At 43.7% G+C, this 16,503-nt stretch overlaps 2 protein-coding genes across 2 annotated transcripts; both read left to right on the top strand.

The window, feature by feature from the left end:
• The first annotated feature begins 187 nt into the window (after positions 1–187).
• LOC134296904 (zinc finger protein 24-like) lies at positions 188–1,581 on the top strand. The gene is made up of 2 exons (XM_062973037.1): positions 188–590; positions 911–1,581. Exons 1-2 carry the CDS (start codon positions 191–193, stop codon positions 1,009–1,011), a joined length of 501 nt encoding a protein of 166 aa, XP_062829107.1. The 5' UTR covers positions 188–190; the 3' UTR covers positions 1,012–1,581.
• Positions 1,582–7,003: 5,422 nt separating this feature from the next.
• Positions 7,004–16,411, top strand: LOC103280123 (zinc finger protein 25). The gene is made up of 5 exons (XM_008118039.2): positions 7,004–7,092; positions 9,283–9,847; positions 10,323–10,405; positions 12,314–12,434; positions 12,836–16,411. Exons 2-5 carry the CDS (start codon positions 9,310–9,312, stop codon positions 14,197–14,199), a joined length of 2,106 nt encoding a protein of 701 aa, XP_008116246.2. The 5' UTR covers positions 7,004–7,092; positions 9,283–9,309; the 3' UTR covers positions 14,200–16,411.
• Positions 16,412–16,503: the final 92 nt, after the last annotated feature.

Below are 16,503 nucleotides of genomic sequence, written 5' to 3'. Positions count from 1 at the left end.
GTCTGGCCACCCTTCTGTTTGCTGAGGAAGCTCCTGGGATAAAGGTACTGTCTGGACAGGCTCTGGGAGACAGGACAAAGGCTGGAGAGAAAGGAGACCTTAGAGAAAAGGGGTTGAATTTGAACAATTTTTGGGCAAGTTTATATGGGAAATGTGATTTTCTTTTTTTTTTTTTTTTAGAGTCGGTAATATGAATATGCTACGTTCTTATATGAGGCGCTTCCGCTTCCAGGAGGCTTTGAGGCCTCGAGAGGTGTGCAGCCGCCTCCACTCTCTCTGCCGCCTGTGGCTGAAGCCAGAGAAGCACTCCAAAGCCCAGATGCTGGACCTGGTGCTCCTGGAGCAGTTCCTGGCCGTCCTTCCTGCAGAGATGGAGCGCTGGGTGAGGGAATGTGGGGCAGAGACCAGTTCCCAGGCCGTGGCTTTGGCTGAAGGATTCCTCCTGAGTCGGGCAGAAGAGGAGAAGGCGCTGCAGGAAGAGCAGCAGGAGAAAGAGGTCCTTCAGGCCCAGGGGGCCCCACCAGGCACCAGCCAGGGCTTCCCTTCCAGGTGGATCAGGCTGGAAGAGGACACAAGAATTACTCAACCAGGTGAGAGACCTTTTATCTTCTTTCACTTGGTCCTTCACACTCAAGGGTCATCCATATATATGGCCTTTGGTTATATTCCCCCATAAGACTTGTCTTCAGTAGCTGGATTGTTAGAATGTTTCTAAGAATAGTTATTAGAATATCTAGATGCATACTGGTATTGCATGAAACTGGCTGCATTGAATGCTTATGTCAGATAAAATATTGTCAGTTCTTTTAGTTACTTTTTGAGTTTTTTAAAAAAAATGTAAACCTAAATGTGAGACTTAAAAATATAGAAATTAATATTCTCTTCCTCTCCCTTCTCTGGTATTTCACAGGGGAGGAGCCAAGGATGCTGGGAAGCCGTAATAATTCATCTCTTTGTGAAGCAGGAGAAATGGCCTCCATGGCACAGGATCAGGTAAACGGATGGAAGTAGAAATGAACTGGAGATAATTCTGGAATTGCCCAGGTCCATGTCACGTGGCTGGAAAGTTTCTTTCATTGGTTTGTTTTCTGCTTCTGCCCAAGTTTCATTTCAAATGATCTCAGGATGCTGTCCTCTGAGTCCTTCCTCTTCCACTAGGCTCACACAATGCTTTCCACTTTGGACTGAATCCCCTGTTCAAACCTTCATTAGATCAACCTAGTTGGATGTTATGGAAGAACCACCTGGGACGTAACTTCTCGTTCAGTGCTCTCAGGATCCAGAACTTCCTTCCAGAAGAGAGGAGACTGCTGTGCGTCTGTCCATCTGCCCCATGGGCTTCTTTCTCTGAATAGAAGAAGGGTATTCTGTTGCAACAGGCTTTGGAGAACAGAGGGTTTAGTTGAAACAGGGCTCATTAACACATCAGATCTGGTTTCTTTGCTGTATTGTGGTTTTACCATTTGTTCTGGTTTTAATTTTTGATAGCTCAATTGCTTTTCCAGCTTGTGGATTTGTGAATGTTTAACTAGAGCTGTTTTAATCTGCTGTAAACTGTCTTAATTCTCCAACTGGGGAAAAACATGCCTAGTAGTGCAAGAAGCATTGCTGACCTGTGTGTCCTAATCCTCCTCTTTCAGGTGACTTTTGAGGATGTGTCTGTACATTTCAGTGAGGAAGAGTGGGCCCTGCTAGATCCAGATCAATGGGCCCTGCATTGGGAGGTCATGAGAGAGAATTATAAGACGTTGGTCTCTTTGGGTAAGGATCCCTCTACATCTTGGTCTGTAGAAATCAGTTTTGGAAATGCCACCTCTTTCTGCTGCATAGCTTAGGATCATGATTCTTCATCCAATGTTTCTCCATTGTTCCAGCTGAATTTGTGTAATTATTTGTGTGTTCATCAAGTTTGCAATGACACAAATTTGGGAGAGAAAGTAAATAGCCCAGAGGAAAGGTTCAGGATTCAAAATGGTCTTAATAGATTAGAAAACTGGGGCAAAACAAATTACATTAATTTTAACAGGGAGAAAATCCCCAAATGTTTTTTTAAATTAATGGAATATATCACATTTCAAGATGCCTGCAGATACAACTAAAATCAAGCAACAATGTATTCTTCTTAGGAAAACATAAGTCATTCTCCAGAACTGATACGTTTTTGTTATCTAAATATATAACGCTTAAAACAAAAAGAATGACAATTTTACACAGAGCGATTTTTGATCATAATGCTGTTGCTCTGGTGTTGTTTAATAGAACAGGAAGATTTAATTGGAAAATTAAAATTATTATTTCATGATGAAATAGAGTCTTTGAAAGGGAAGATCATAATGAAATTTTGAAGTAAGTATGAACAAAAGGACAGAGATTTGGATGGTTTGGGCTGCTAGCTAGTTGACTGATTTCAGGCTTCTATTTTCTCATACCTTCTTACTGTTTCTCTTTTCTTCGAGGTGGTCCTGGAAAAGAGAGTGAAAATGGGGGAGAATTCTGTAAAGTGTCATTGAAAAGATATACATTGGGGGAAGAGGGAAACATGGAAATGGAAACAGAAGAATATAGAAGGAAGGAGTGTTGTGCTGATACGAGGGAAATCACAATCCAAGAAACAGTAGACGAAAGCAGGGCGATCAGGAACTATCTTGTCCTTGAGAGTAGCTTTGAGAAAGGACAAGCTAAATGCCAGCAATTGGAAGAGAGCTTTCGATCTAGTATATACTTGACAAATGACGAAAAACCACAAATTGTGGATAACCCAAATAAATGTCTGGAGACTGGGAAGAGCTTACATTGGAAAGCAAGTCTCAAAAATCACCAAACTATCCACACAAGAGAGAAGCCATTTAAATGCCTGGAGTGTGGGAAATGCTTCCATCAAAAAAGATCCCTAAGCAGACACCAGACAACTCACATGGGAGAGAAGCCATATAAATGCCAGGAATGTGGGAAGTGCTTTCGTCGAAAAGATGGCCTAAGCAGACATGAAAAAACACACACAGAGGAAAAGCCATATAAATGCCTGGAGTATGGAAAGGGCTATACTGACAAGAGAAATTTCATTGGGCATGGAATGATCCACAGGGGAGAGACACCCTATAAATGCCTGGAGTGTGGCAAAGGCTTTATCCACAAGAGAAGTCTCTTCCTGCATGAAATGAATCACAGAGGAGATAAACCTTATAGTTGCCTAAAATGTGGGAAGAGCTATAATCACCAATCAGGTCTCAAAATTCACCAGGACAGCAAGCATACACATGTCAAGAGTGTGGGAATAGTTCAATCTTCAAAATACAGTAGAGTCTCACTTATCCAACACTCACTTATCCAACGTTCTGGATTATCCAACGCATTTTTGTAGTCAATCCTTTCAATACATTGTGATATTTTGTTGCTAAATTCATAAATACAGTAATTACTACATAGCATTACTGCGTATTGAACTACTTTTATGTCAGATTTGTTGTATAACATGTTTTGGTGCTTAATTTGTAAAATCATAATCAAATTTTATGTTTAATAGTCTTTTCCTTAATTCCTCCTTATTATCCAACATATTCACTTATCCAAGGTTCTGCTGGCCTGTTTATGTTGGATAAGTGAGACTCTACTGTAGTCACACAATAAATAAAACACATGTGGACAGAAGACACCTCTGGTTTTCATATTGATTCCCTCGTGTTCAATGTAAAACCGTTAATTCAAGACATCTTGAGTCTTGAGTCTTTGGCATACTTTAAGGAATGGTACTGGCCTTGTGGAATTGTTGATGCCTCACCAGTTAATATAATGTGGTATCCATCCTATTTTCCTCCTTTTTAGCTTTAAGTTCTTCTCTTTTGTGCTTGTTTTAAAATGCCCACTGATATTTGCTCAGCTTCTTCACTCTTTTGCAGTGAAATAAAGGTATTTTATGGCCTCATGGTGTAATGATTTAAGCATTGGTCTCTCCTTCTGGAATTCAGAGCTTGAAGCCCTATGTGGCCCCGGAAGGCCATTGGTTGGCCATGAGCAGGTTTTATTCTGTCATCTTGAAGGCCAAGGTGAACCTCCTCAGAACAAATCCTGCCAAGTAACCCCCATATATCTTAATCAACTTTAAGACAGGACAATATGCTTGGGGAGACATATTACAGACTCAGTCAGATAAATAGCCATCCTCTGTCGTTCAATAGACAAAAGCTCCATCTCTGCCCAGCAGCGTGGCAAAACCTTCATGGTCCAACTGTGCCAAAACCAATTCAGCCTATAAAACTGATGGAAATAAAGGCACCTGATGACATATCAGAATTTTGATAGATAACAAATGTCAATTCAAACCTAGGTATGGAGCCAATGTGTTGTAGTGGTTTGGTGCTTGGGCTACCACTGTGGAGAACAGAGTTTGAATGCCCTCTTAGCCATGAAAATCTACTGGGTTTCCCTGGGCAAGGCACATACTCTCAGCCCCTGTAATGTTTTTGCTGATAGGCTTACAAATCTGCTTCACAATCCATACATTCAACATACATAGTCGCCATCCCCCATCCCCTATTTTGGGTTGCATTAATAATAATAATACTTTATTTATATTCTGCCGTATCTCCCCAAGGGGACTCAGGGCAGATCATAGTACACATACAGGGAAAAATTCAATGCTGTTTGGACAGACAGGACAGAACAGAAAGAAACGAGGTACAGTGTTCCCTCACTACTTCGCGGTTCGCTTTTTACGGATTTGCTGTTTCGCAGTTTTTCAATAAACTCTAAAAGAATATTATAAATCATAAAAATTACAATTTACAGCCTAAGGGAGGAAGGAAAAGCCGAAGGGAGAGAAAAGGGGCCCAAGCGGCAACGGGAGGAGAAGGAGGCGATTTATCAACACATGATTGGTTGATAAAGACTTAAAATAGCGTATAACTACTAAAATAATGTATAAATATATAGCGTCCCTACTTTGTGGATTTTCACCTATTGCGGGTGGTCCTGGAACCTAGCCCCTGCGATAAGTGAGGACTGTATGTTGTGATTTGAAGTCCAGCTTCGGTGCCTTGGAGGTTGTGCTCAGATTCGGCCATGGGGGGGGGGGTGCTGTTGCTCCATTCTCTATGACAAAGAGCCATCAGGACTTCCTCCTTCCTTTTGGTCACTGGCATTTTCTGATGTCATAAAATACCTCCCTCGCTCAATTAGCGGTACATAGTTTCTCTACTTATAGCTTTAGCTGTTTTGGAACTGCTTAGGTAAACAGTGAGGAGGGCTCGACAGTCGGGTGCTCACCCTGACCAGGCTTCGAACTTGTCACCTTTTGGTTGGTGGATCTTATTACTGCTAGTGATTTACGAGCTGTACTAAAGCCCAGCCCTATTCCCCCCATTATAGATCTATATCTATAGATTTATCTATCTATATAGATTATCAAAACAATGAAATGAGAGATGACAAAATCCTCACATAAGGAGGCCCTCTTCCTTACTGAATGTGGATCGGATAGTGAGTGAATGTCTGAGTGAATAGGATGTTTCTACTCTGTTTGTGTCACCAATATAGCTGTTATAAAACCAGTGATGGTGCCTGTGTGCCTACCTCTTCCTCTGGAATTGCCTGCTGCACTCTGCCCCACTGAAAACAGATGAAAGAAGATTTTGAGGCTCAAAAGGAATTCTTGACACTGCGTCCAAGGAGAAGGCGGGCTCCCTGATGTCATTAAGTGCAGAGTCATGGGCCCCTTCCTTGGTTAACCAGTTACAATTCATGAGGAAATTCCAGCTCCATGCGGGGACATGAGAGAAGCCTCCCAAAAGGATGGTAAAACATCAAAACATCTGGGCAACGTCCTTGCAGACGGCCAATTCTCTCACACCAGAAGTGACTTGCAGTTTCTCAATTTGTTCCTGACAAGAAAAAAAGTCAGCTTTGATTAAATACTTGGTAAAAGTATTTAACCCTGGTGGCACAGTGTGATAAAGCGCTGAGGTGCTGAGCTTGTGGACCAAAAGGTTCAAATCCCAGGAGCGAAATGAGCCCGCTGTTACCTCCAGCTCCTGCCAACCAAGCAGATCGAAAACATGCAAATGTGAGTAGATCAATAGGTACTGCTCTAGCGGGAAGATAACAGCGCTCCATGCAGTCATGCCGGCCACATGACCTTGGAGGTGTCTATGGACAATGCCGGCTCTTTGGCTTAGAAATGGAGATGAGCACCAACCCCGAGTCGGTCATGACTGGACTTAACGTCAGGGGAAACCTTTACCTTTACTAAAAGTATTTAACCCTGGTGGCACAGTGTGTTAAAGCGCTGAGCTGCTGAGCTTGCAGACCAAAAGGTCCCAGGTTCAAATCCCGGGAGCGAAATGAGCGCCCGCTGTTACCTCCAGCTCCTGCCAACCTAGCAGTTCGAAAACATGCAAATGTGAGTAGATCAATAGGTGCGGGAAGGTAACGGTGTTCCATGCAGTCATGCCAGCCGCATGACCTGGAGATGTCTATGGACAACCCCGGCTCTTTGGCTTAGAAATGGAGATGAGAACCAACTCCCAGAGTCGGTCACGACTGGACTTAATGTCAGGGGAAACCTTTACCTTTTACTAAAAGATTGCACCAAGCAAGGCCTGTTCTGGGGTCCTCTCCCTCCTCCTGGAGGCCCTTTTGTGCCTCATTCCCAATGGCCCTCGGTGTGTGTGAGGCCTGCCCTTCAGGTTCCTCAGAGGTGGCCTTGCCGTTCCTCCCTCCCTGCCTCCCACCTTCAGCCCAGGCCTGGCCCTGCTAGGCCTCTCAACCAGGCCGGACCTCCATGAAGGATGCCTCATGAAGAGAAAGACATGGGCCCCTTCCTTGGTTCGCCAGTTACAATTCATGAGGAAACCAGAAGCATTTCGAGGGCCAAGTTTGAATCCTTGACCCGCTCCCCTCACCCGCTCTGGCTACCGTCAGGCTTCAGGGCCCAAAGCGGGCAAGCGAGGTCTCCTCAGAAAGCAAGAAGGGGCGTGGCCTGGGAGGAGAAGGGGCGTGGCTTGGGGGAGAGGCCCCGCCCCCAGCAACGGTCGCAAGGTTAGGAAGCAACGGCTGCTCTGTCGCCTTCCTTCCGGCTCTTCCCTGGCAAGCCGCGCGGTGAGGCCTCTCTTCCGCTTCTGTGGGATTTGGGAGGGAGGAGACCCTCAGTGGAAGGCCCAGCCTGGCCGGGAGGGAGAGAGGGAGGGCTCGACAGGTATCCCCTCCCTCCCTCCCTCCCCTTTGAGCCTGGCCAGAAGGGCCTGTCAGTCTCCAATGGGCCATGGGCAAGGAGCAGGCCGTGGAGGCAGAAGGCAGCCACAGGCAAAACATACACCTTTCTCCTCAGGAACCAAGGCCTAGTCAGGGACTTAACAGTGATTCTCAACCTGTGGGTCCCCAGGTGTCTTGGCCTGCAACTCATAGAAATCCCAGCCAGTTTACCAGCTGTTAGGATTTGTAGGAGTTGAAGGCCAAAACATCTGGGGACCCACAGGTTGAGAACAGGCATGGGCCAACTTCGGCCTTCCCTCCAGGTGTTTTGGACTCCAACTCCCACAATTCCTAACAGCCGACAGGCTGTTAGGAATTGTGGGAGTTGGAGTCCAAAACACCTGGAGGGAAGGCCGAAGTTGGCCCATGCCTGGTTGAGAACCACCAGACTAGAGAAAACTGGAAAGAGTCGGAGCTGGAGAAAAAGGGGGACGGGGCAGTTCAGTAAAAAAAACTCATAATATTATAGCAATATGTAGAGCCCCCGGGGGCGCAGCGGGTTAAACCACTGAGCTGCTGAACTTGCTGACAGAAAGGTTGGCGGTTTGAATCCGGGGAGTGGAGTGAGCTCCCGGTATTAGCCCCAGCTTCTGCCAGCCTAGCAGTTAAAAACATGCAAATTTTATTTATTTTATTTTAAATGTGAGTAGATCAGTAGGTACCGCTTCTACAGGAAGATTATTTTTTTTCGTGTCAGGAGCAACCAGAGTTGCTTCTGGAGTGAGAGAATTGGCCGTCTGCAAGGACGTTGCCCAGGGGACACCCGGATGTTTTGATGTTTTACCATCCTTGTGGGAAGCTTCTCTCATGTCCCCACATGGAGCTGGAGCTGATAGAGGGTGCTCATCCACTCTCTCCCTGGGTGGGATTCGAACCTGGCAGCCTTCAGGTCAGCAACCCAACCTTCAAGTCACAAGGCTTTTATCCTCAAGGCCACCGGAGGCTCTGCGCTCCATGCAGTCATGCTGGCCACATGACCTTGGAGACGTCTACGGACAACGCCGGCTCTTTGGCTTAGAAATGGAGATGAGCGCCAACCCCCAGAGTCGGACACAACTGGACTGAATGTCATGGGGAAACCCGTTACTCCTTACATAGATAGAAAGAAAAGGGGGAAAGCAGCCCAGTGCTGTTGGAACGCATCAGAGGAAAGACGGGATGTAAGCAGAACACGTGAATATATTTGCAATGTCTTAAATCCCAATCCTCTTCAACTACAGTAGAGTCTCACTTATACAACATAAACGGGCCAGCAGAACGTTGGATAAGCGAATATGTTGGATAATAAGGAGAGATTAAGAAGAAGCCTATTAAACATCAAATTAGGTTATGATTTTACAAATTAAGCACCAAAACGTCATGTTATACAACAAATTTGACAGAAATAGTAGTTCAATACGCAGTAATGCTATGTAGTAATTACTGTATTTACGAATTTAGCACCAAAATATCACAATGTATTGAAAACATTGACTACAAAAATGCGTTGGATAATCCAGAATGTTGGATCAGCGAGTGTTGGATAAGTGAGACTACTGTACTTTGGGTCCCAGATCCACCCAAACATTATACAAATGAGACCTTCTTGATTCCTCCTTTAGAGTAATGCTGTTCAAGCAGGATCTCAAACCTCTGTTGAGAATCAATTATGTGATATTTTACTTCAGGTTTATATTTCTATAACTGAATATGTGTGTATGTATAGGTCATATAGAAGGGGAAAAACAACTTTTTCTATAACTCAAGGCATGTATAAAATAACAAGAAAAGGTGAGCTGAAGGCACACGAGTCTCCTTGTGGAGAGAAAAAGAGGGGTAGCAATAATAACAATAAGGGAAAAGCAAAGTGAGTAGATTCCCATGGAAGTGCTTCATTGCATTTACTCTTAAACTATCCAGGCTGTGGCTTTCTGTTGGGAAAAACATACTGAAGCCACCCACAAATGGGTTGTAAACTCACTTTTTCTCTTTAGGCTATTGCTGGTTTGCAGATATTGCTACTTTATTTGGACTTCATCTCTTCATAATCTTGTGTAGCCTTTGCTTCGTGGTTCTTCAACCAAGATGGAAGCTGTTTTAGAGCCCAGAGTGAAGATGGAGGAGCCAAGTCCACCCAGCCCCGAAGGAGAAAGAGAGCCCAATGAAACATGGAGCAGAAGAAGTGTTGGATTCTCGGAGAGAACTGGGCAGGATGTTCTATATGAGAAGGAGTTCAACACAGACTTTCAGCACCATCGCTTCTGCTTCCAGGAGGCCTTGGGGCCCCGGGAGGTCTGTAGCCGCCTCCACTCTCTCTGCCGCCTGTGGTTGAAGCCAGAGCGACACTCCAAGGCGGAGATGCTGGACCTGGTGCTCCTGGAGCAGTTCCTGGCCGTCCTTCCTGCGGAGATGGAGCGCTGGGTGAGGGAATGTGGGGCAGAGACCAGTTCCCAGGCCGTGGCTTTGGCTGAAGGATTCCTCCTGAGTCGGGCAGAAGAGGAGAAGGCGCAGCAGGAAGAGCGTCAGGAGAGAGAGGTCCCTCAGGCCCAGGAGGCCCCATTGGAGACCAGCTTGCCTTTCAGGTGGATTAAGGTGGAGGATGATACAGAAGAGTCTCCACTGGGTAAGATGCCTTCATCCACTTGGTCCCTTGCTCTCAAGGATCCCCCAAATGTCGAGTCTGCTGTTGTGTCCCCAAATACATATTTCCATTGCTGTTTTGTTAGAAGACAGAGGGGCTGCTCCACTGGGTGAGATCCCTACTTTCTCTTGGTCAAAGATCTCCCAATTGTGTAATCTTCTCTTATGTCCCCCAAAATGCTTGTCTTGAATGGCTGTTTTGTTAGAATGCCCTAAGAACAGTTTTAAGAATATTTATATCCAAACTGGTATTGTATGAAATGGGCTGCATCTTGTGCCAAATGCTTGTGCCAAATAAAACCCTTTCCAGTTCCTTCTGACCTTTCTTTTGAGGACGTCTTATTGGTCCCCTTTTGTGTTGTTTAAATGGTAAACCACTCTCTGACCTCAAAATGAGCTTTGAAAAACAAATGAAATAATTCCCTTTCCTTTCCCTTTCTATGTTTGCCATTTCACAGGAGTTGAGCTAAGGGTGCTAGGAAGATGTGACAGCTCCACTCTTTCTGAAGCAGCAGAAGTGGCTCCCATTCAACAAGATCAGGTAAAAGGACTACAGTAGGAATGAACTGGAGAAAATAGTTGAAATGTCCCTGACTGCTTCAAATGGACTGGAACTTGCTTTTCTTCTGCTTCCCCCTAAGTTTCCTTTTAAGAAATCTCAGAATGCGATTTCTGAAGGTTTTTTTTTCTTCCACTAGGGCTCTTGTAGTGTCTTCCCCTTGAACTACATTTTCAAACAATTTATAGAATCAATATTGTTGTATATGCTGGAAGAACCACCCAGGAAAGGTCTTATTAGCCATGGCTGATTCAGATGTCTCAGAATGCTGTTCTTTGAGGTCGTCTTTTGTACAGTTCTCCCTGTAGAAATTCATTTGCATAATTTTGGCCTAGCTGTAATCTGCTAATGTTATTTTGGATGCTGATCCTGTCATCTGGGGTATTAGCTCTCCCTCTCAGTTTGGTGTCATCTGCAAATTGGATAAGCATGCCTTCTTTTCCATTGTCCAAGTCATTGCTAAAAATTTGGAATAGCACTTGGCACAGGACAGAAACCTGGGGTGCCCATTGGTCACTTCTTTCCAGGATGAAGAGCAGCTATTACTAAGAACTCTTGTGTTCGGCCAGTTAACTAATTACCAATCCAACTCAGTAGGATTACCTAGCCCAGATTTTATTAGCTTTGTAAGAATGTCACAAGCATGACTGAAATTGGATATATCACTGTATTTCTTTCTGAGTGATCACAGTCTCTAATGATCTGCTCTACAATCTTTCCTAGTATTGATGTCAGGCTGACTTGGGCAGTAATTGTTTGGGTCCTCTTCCCTCCTTCCCCTTTTGAAGATGGGGGAGAACATTTGCCTTCTAGTCTTCTGAAATTTCTCCTGTTCTCTAGAAATGCTCAAAGATGATTGCTAGTGGTTCTTTTGCCAGTTCTTTTAATATCCTTGGGTGTACAGACAGCCTCCAAAATAGGTTTTGTGGTTTAATCATAATAAATAATCATATTGATATCCCACCACCATCTCCCTGAAGGGACTTGGGGTGGCTTACGAAGGCACTCCAGAGTGCAGCATATAACAGAAAATGGTAAAATGATACAACAGTATTAAAAAAACACATAAAATTATAACAACCCCTGTCAACATACATAACAAAATTAAAATAGCACAATTTTAAAAACACAGAACTTCTGTAGATACAAACTAACTGCCATCAGTTCACAACTAAAGTGCCAAAGTGTCAATTTCATATGAGACCATTTCAGCCTACTTGAGGTCAAAAGCCTGTTTGAACATCCATGTTTTCAGGCTGAATCAGAAGGATTGAACAGTGGGGGCTAATCTATTGGGATGGTATTCCAGGGCCGGGGAGCCACCACGGAGAAGGCCCTCTCTCTTGTCCCCACCAACCACGCTTGAGATGGTGGAGGGACTGAGAGAAGGGCCTCCCCTGCTGATCTCAAAGCCCGCACCAGTTCATAGAAAGAGATGCAGTCTCAAAGATACATTGGACCTGAAGCATATAGGCCTTTATAGGTAATAACTTACACCTTGAATTAAGCCCGGAAACTTGCCGGAAGCCAGTGGAGCTGCTTCAGCAGGAGTGTGGTATGTTCCCTGTAGTAATCTGGCAGCCGACCTTAGTACTAACAGCGGTTTCTGAACCGTCTTCAAAGACAGACCCGTAGTGTGCATTATAGTATAGTCTGGATGTAATGAAGGCATGGATCACCATGGCTAAGTAAGGCTTTTTGAGGTATGGTCGCAGCTGGCATACAAGTTTTAACTGTGTGAAAGCCCTCTGGGCCGCTGCCAACACCTGAGCCTCAAGCGTCAGCGGTGAGTCAAGGAGGAATTCTTTACTCAGACTTTTAATGGATCTGGATTCTTCTTAGCAGTAGAGGAAGCACTAAAGATTTGTGTGTCCAACTTTCTTCTTTCAGATGATGTTTGAGGATGTGGCTGTACATTTCACTGTGGAGGAGTGGGCCTTACTGGATCTGAATCAACAGGCTTTGCACTGGGAGGTCATGGAAGAAAATTATAGGATAGTGGCTTCTCTGGGTAAGAATCCCTCAGCATCAGTTTTGGGAATTGCCATTTTTTCTGCAGTTTTGCAGAAAGTCCCCTTTGGCCAGCACTTCTGATCTGACCAGGTTGGAAGAAACAATTCCCTTCTGGGTGCTTCTGAGGAGCTGCTCTTCAGAGGGATGTTTACTCAATGCTTACTTGAACATGGTTTAGTAGGGTGGCTAATGGTATTTTTGGGTTGCATGTTTGCTATAGACGATACTATGGTGGGAGAGATCATCCAACAACTTCCAGAAAAGGATTCTCCTTTGAGGCAAAGTTCTGTCTTCCATAAGAAGATTTTCACCTCTTTTTTCTCTCACGACATTTCTTTATATTGATTTCAATTTTCCCTTTTCCCATGCCTTCTTACTTTTGGTCTCTTTTCTTTCAAGGTGGTGATGAACAAGTGAGTGAAAATGGGGGAGCTCCAAATAAAATATGGCTGAAAAGAGCGAGAAGTAAAAGGGAAGAAGAAAGCCTGAGAATGGAACCAGAAGGATATAACGGGAAGCAGTGCCCTGTCGACACCAGGGAAATCACAATCCAAGAGACAATAGATGAAAGTAGGGAGATTGGAAACAGCCCTGTCTATGAGAATGGCTTCTTCCAGGAGGCATCTAGTATACACCCAGCATACAATGAAAAATACCAAATTGTGGACAAGCCATATACATGCCTGGAGTGTGGAAAACGCTTTCATAAAAATAGATATCTCCATAGACACCAAAAAACCCACACAGGAGAAAAGCCATATAAATGCATGGAGTGTGGAAAATGCTTCTTTCATAAAAAAGATCTCAGCAGACACAAAAGAACCCACTCACAAGAGAAGCCATATAAATGCCTAGAGTGTGGGAAATGCTATACCCAAAAAAGTGCCCTAAGTAGACACCAATACACTCACAAGGAAGAGAAACCATATAAATGTTTGAAGTGCGGAAAAAGCTTTGTTTCAAATATAAATCTCATTAGGCATGAAATGAATCACAGAGGAGAAAAGCCATATAAATGCCTGGAGTGTGGAAAATGTTTCTTTCAAAAAGCACACCTCAAAGGCCACAAAAGAACCCACACAGGAGAGAAGCCACATCGATGCCTGGACTGTGGAATAGGTTTTTGTGATAAGAGCAATCTTATAAGACATGAAATGAATCACAGAGGAGAGAAACCCTATAAATGTCTTGAATGCGGGAAGAGTTTCTGTTGGGAAAATGCCCTAAAGCTGCACCAAAACACCCACATAGGAGAGAAGCCGTATAAATGCCTGGAGTGTGGAAAATGCTTCCCACAAAAAAGAATGCTCAACAAACACCAAAAAACCCACACAGGGGAGAAGCCATATCAATGCCAGGAATGTGGAAAATGCTTCTTTGAGAAAGGAAACCTCAAACGCCACCAAAGAATTCACACAGGAGAGAAGCCATATAAATGCCTGGAGTGTGGAATAGCGTTTTCTGATAAGAGAAGTTTTATTGGACATGAAATGAGTCACAGAGGAGAGAAACCCTACCAATGCCTGGAGTGTGGGAAGAGTTATAACTGTAAATCTGTTCTCACAGCTCACCAAAACAGTCATACAGGAGACTGTGGGAAGAGTTTTAGCTATACTTCAGACCTCAGTCATGTCCAGGATAGTCATATAGAAAACGAAACCAAAAACATGTGCGGAATGAGAGAAGAGCTTCCATTGGAGGTCAAGTCTCAAGACTCAATAATAAACCCAGAAGGGAAAGAAGTCAACAACCCTGGAATCTGATAAAGAGTTTGAACTGCACATCAGTCCTCAAATATTACCTGAATGTTTGTAACAAAGAGAAAGTATACGTATTCCTGCCTTTTGGAAAGAGTTGAGTTGCACAACAAGCTTCGTGATGCACTAAAAAAAAAAAACCCATAGGAAAAGATGCCATGGAAATGCCTTGAGTGTGATAAAGCCTTCCCTCAGAAGCATGAAATGAGTCACAGAGGAGAGAAGCCTCTAAATGCTCAGAGGGTGGGAAGAGTTGTGTCCTCAAATCAGGTCCCAAAACCCCCCAGGAGAAAAACATGGACATGCTAAGACGGTGGGAAAAGTTCGATCTGTCAGGTATTTCTTTAACCCAAAGCAGAGTTTCTCATCTCAAACCATCAAGCAGTATTAAAGTACTTTCTATAGTAAGGGCAATACTTGCAATAAACAACCGACTCAGGAGCTTCTTTTCACAGGAAGGCTTCATCTTTTGTTGTAGATATTTACAACATTCACAGCTCTCTCCAGAATCATCCAATTCACCATACAGTATCACCCAACGCCAACTTGGATGTCCTAGTCTTTTACACTATATCTCTAAACTGTTCTCGTTTGTCTGCAGCATAATAATTTGGTCAGGTGAAAGAGAAAGTTCATAAACACCTTGTTTCTGTATTCCTTCAGCATGTAAGACTTTATTTAAGGAGATTTCACATTTGTTTCCTTCAAAATGTGTATTGCCAAAGCTTTGTTTTCTTATGTTGAGATACATAAGCCTCCAATGGCGTGGGCTAAAGCCTTATGACTTGAAGATTGGGTTGCTGACCTGAAGGCTCCCAGGTTCGAATCCAACCAAGGAAAGTGCGGATGAGCTCCCTCTCAGCTCCAGCTCAATGCGGGGGACAGAGAAGCCTCCTACAAGAATGGTAAAAACAAAGCATCCGGGCGTCCCCTGGGCAACATCCTTGCAGACGGCCAATTCTCTCACACCAAAAGCGACTTGCAGTTTCTCAAGTTGCTCCTGACACAAAAAAAAGTTGAGATACTGAGTATGTTGCATTCTAGGGTTAGTACATATAAGGCATCTTCTGCTATATTCTTTAAATTTTTATTTGGTAATTTACAGTTGAAAATACAGTTTTCTGCTCCTGCTATTTTGATAGATTCACCATTAGCTACTTTGATTCGTTCTCCAACATTCTGAACTATGTCTACAAAATTCTCAGGTTTAGAACGGTGTTGGCTATATCCGTAATCAATAATTGATATAGGGAGCATACGACTCCCATGTTGCGTCAGCTCCACTGGTTTCTAGTTCTCTACCGAGGACAATTCAAAGTGCTTTGGCCTATAAAGCCCTAAATGGCCCCGGCTCTCTCTATGAACCACCACAGAGATTAAGATCTTCCAGGGAGGCCTACTTTCGGTCCCACCACCATCACAGGTGCGAGAGACAGGGCCTTCTCTGTGGTGGCCCCTCAGCTATGGAACTCCCTCCCTGGTGAGTTTAGATCAGCCCCCTCCCTCCTGTCCTTCAGAAAGATGGTAAAAACTTGGCTGTGGGACCAGGCCTTTGGGACAGTGCAATAAGGCAACAATAGGAAACTCTACCCTGTAGACCTGGTTTTTAAACAATTGATTTTAAAGTGGAGATCATTGATTTTAGTGTTTATGTATATTTATAGTTTATGTTCCGGCATTGAATGTTTGCCGTACATATGTTGTGCTCCGCCCTGAGTCCCCTTTGGGGTGAGAAGGGTGGAATATAAATGTTTTAAATAAGTAAATAAATGTATTCTTGTTGTCTTTCGTTTCATCAATTTTCATGACTGCTGCTTTTGAATAGAGATTCCTCTGTGTTTGATTCTTTTGAGAATTTCCTGTATTGGAATTACTTTTGTGATCCTGTCTCTCTGACTTCTGATCATTGAAGGGCATACTATTTCATTTTGGTACTCTACAGTCTCTGGAAATGTGTCCCTGATGACTGCAATTAAAGCATTTCCTGTATTCTTTGTTAACATGTCTATTCTTTATCATGTAAATTGAGCTTGTTGGCTCTCTGCTTTCAAGATTTGTAGATCCCTTAATATCAGTATAATAGTCTCTTAATCTTCCTAAAGCTTGCTCAAAACTTAGTTGTGGACTTGCTTCTAGCAGAATGCGGAAACCTTCAAAATAGTCAGCTAAAGTTATTCTAAAAATGCTCTGAGAGAAATAAAGGCATATTATGGCCTCATGGTGTAATGTTAAGAGTCTTGTATTGTCCGTCTGTAAGACAGAGCTTGCAACTTCATTTATTATTATTATTATTTTATGACACAGCAAACT

This window comes from Anolis carolinensis, chromosome 2 (assembly GCF_035594765.1).
Source record: "Anolis carolinensis isolate JA03-04 chromosome 2, rAnoCar3.1.pri, whole genome shotgun sequence".
Taxonomy (NCBI): domain Eukaryota; kingdom Metazoa; phylum Chordata; class Lepidosauria; order Squamata; family Dactyloidae; genus Anolis; species Anolis carolinensis.
This window is presented reverse-complemented; position numbering and strand designations above follow the sequence as displayed.

What these genes read in the sequence shown, in the direction of transcription:
- LOC134296904 (XM_062973037.1), top strand. Translation starts at nt 191, where the DNA reads ATGAATATGCTACGTTCTTATATGAGGCGCTTCCGCTTCCAGGAGGCT. An exon ending in CACAAGAATTACTCAACCAG is followed by an intron (nt 591 to 910) that starts GTGAGAGACCTT and finishes GGTATTTCACAG; the next exon opens with GGGAGGAGCCAAGGATGCTG.
- LOC103280123 (XM_008118039.2), top strand. Translation starts at nt 9,310, where the DNA reads ATGGAAGCTGTTTTAGAGCCCAGAGTGAAGATGGAGGAGCCAAGTCCA. An exon ending in CTCCCATTCAACAAGATCAG is followed by an intron (nt 10,406 to 12,313) that starts GTAAAAGGACTA and finishes TTCTTCTTTCAG; the next exon opens with ATGATGTTTGAGGATGTGGC. An exon ending in TAGGATAGTGGCTTCTCTGG is followed by an intron (nt 12,435 to 12,835) that starts GTAAGAATCCCT and finishes TTTTCTTTCAAG; the next exon opens with GTGGTGATGAACAAGTGAGT.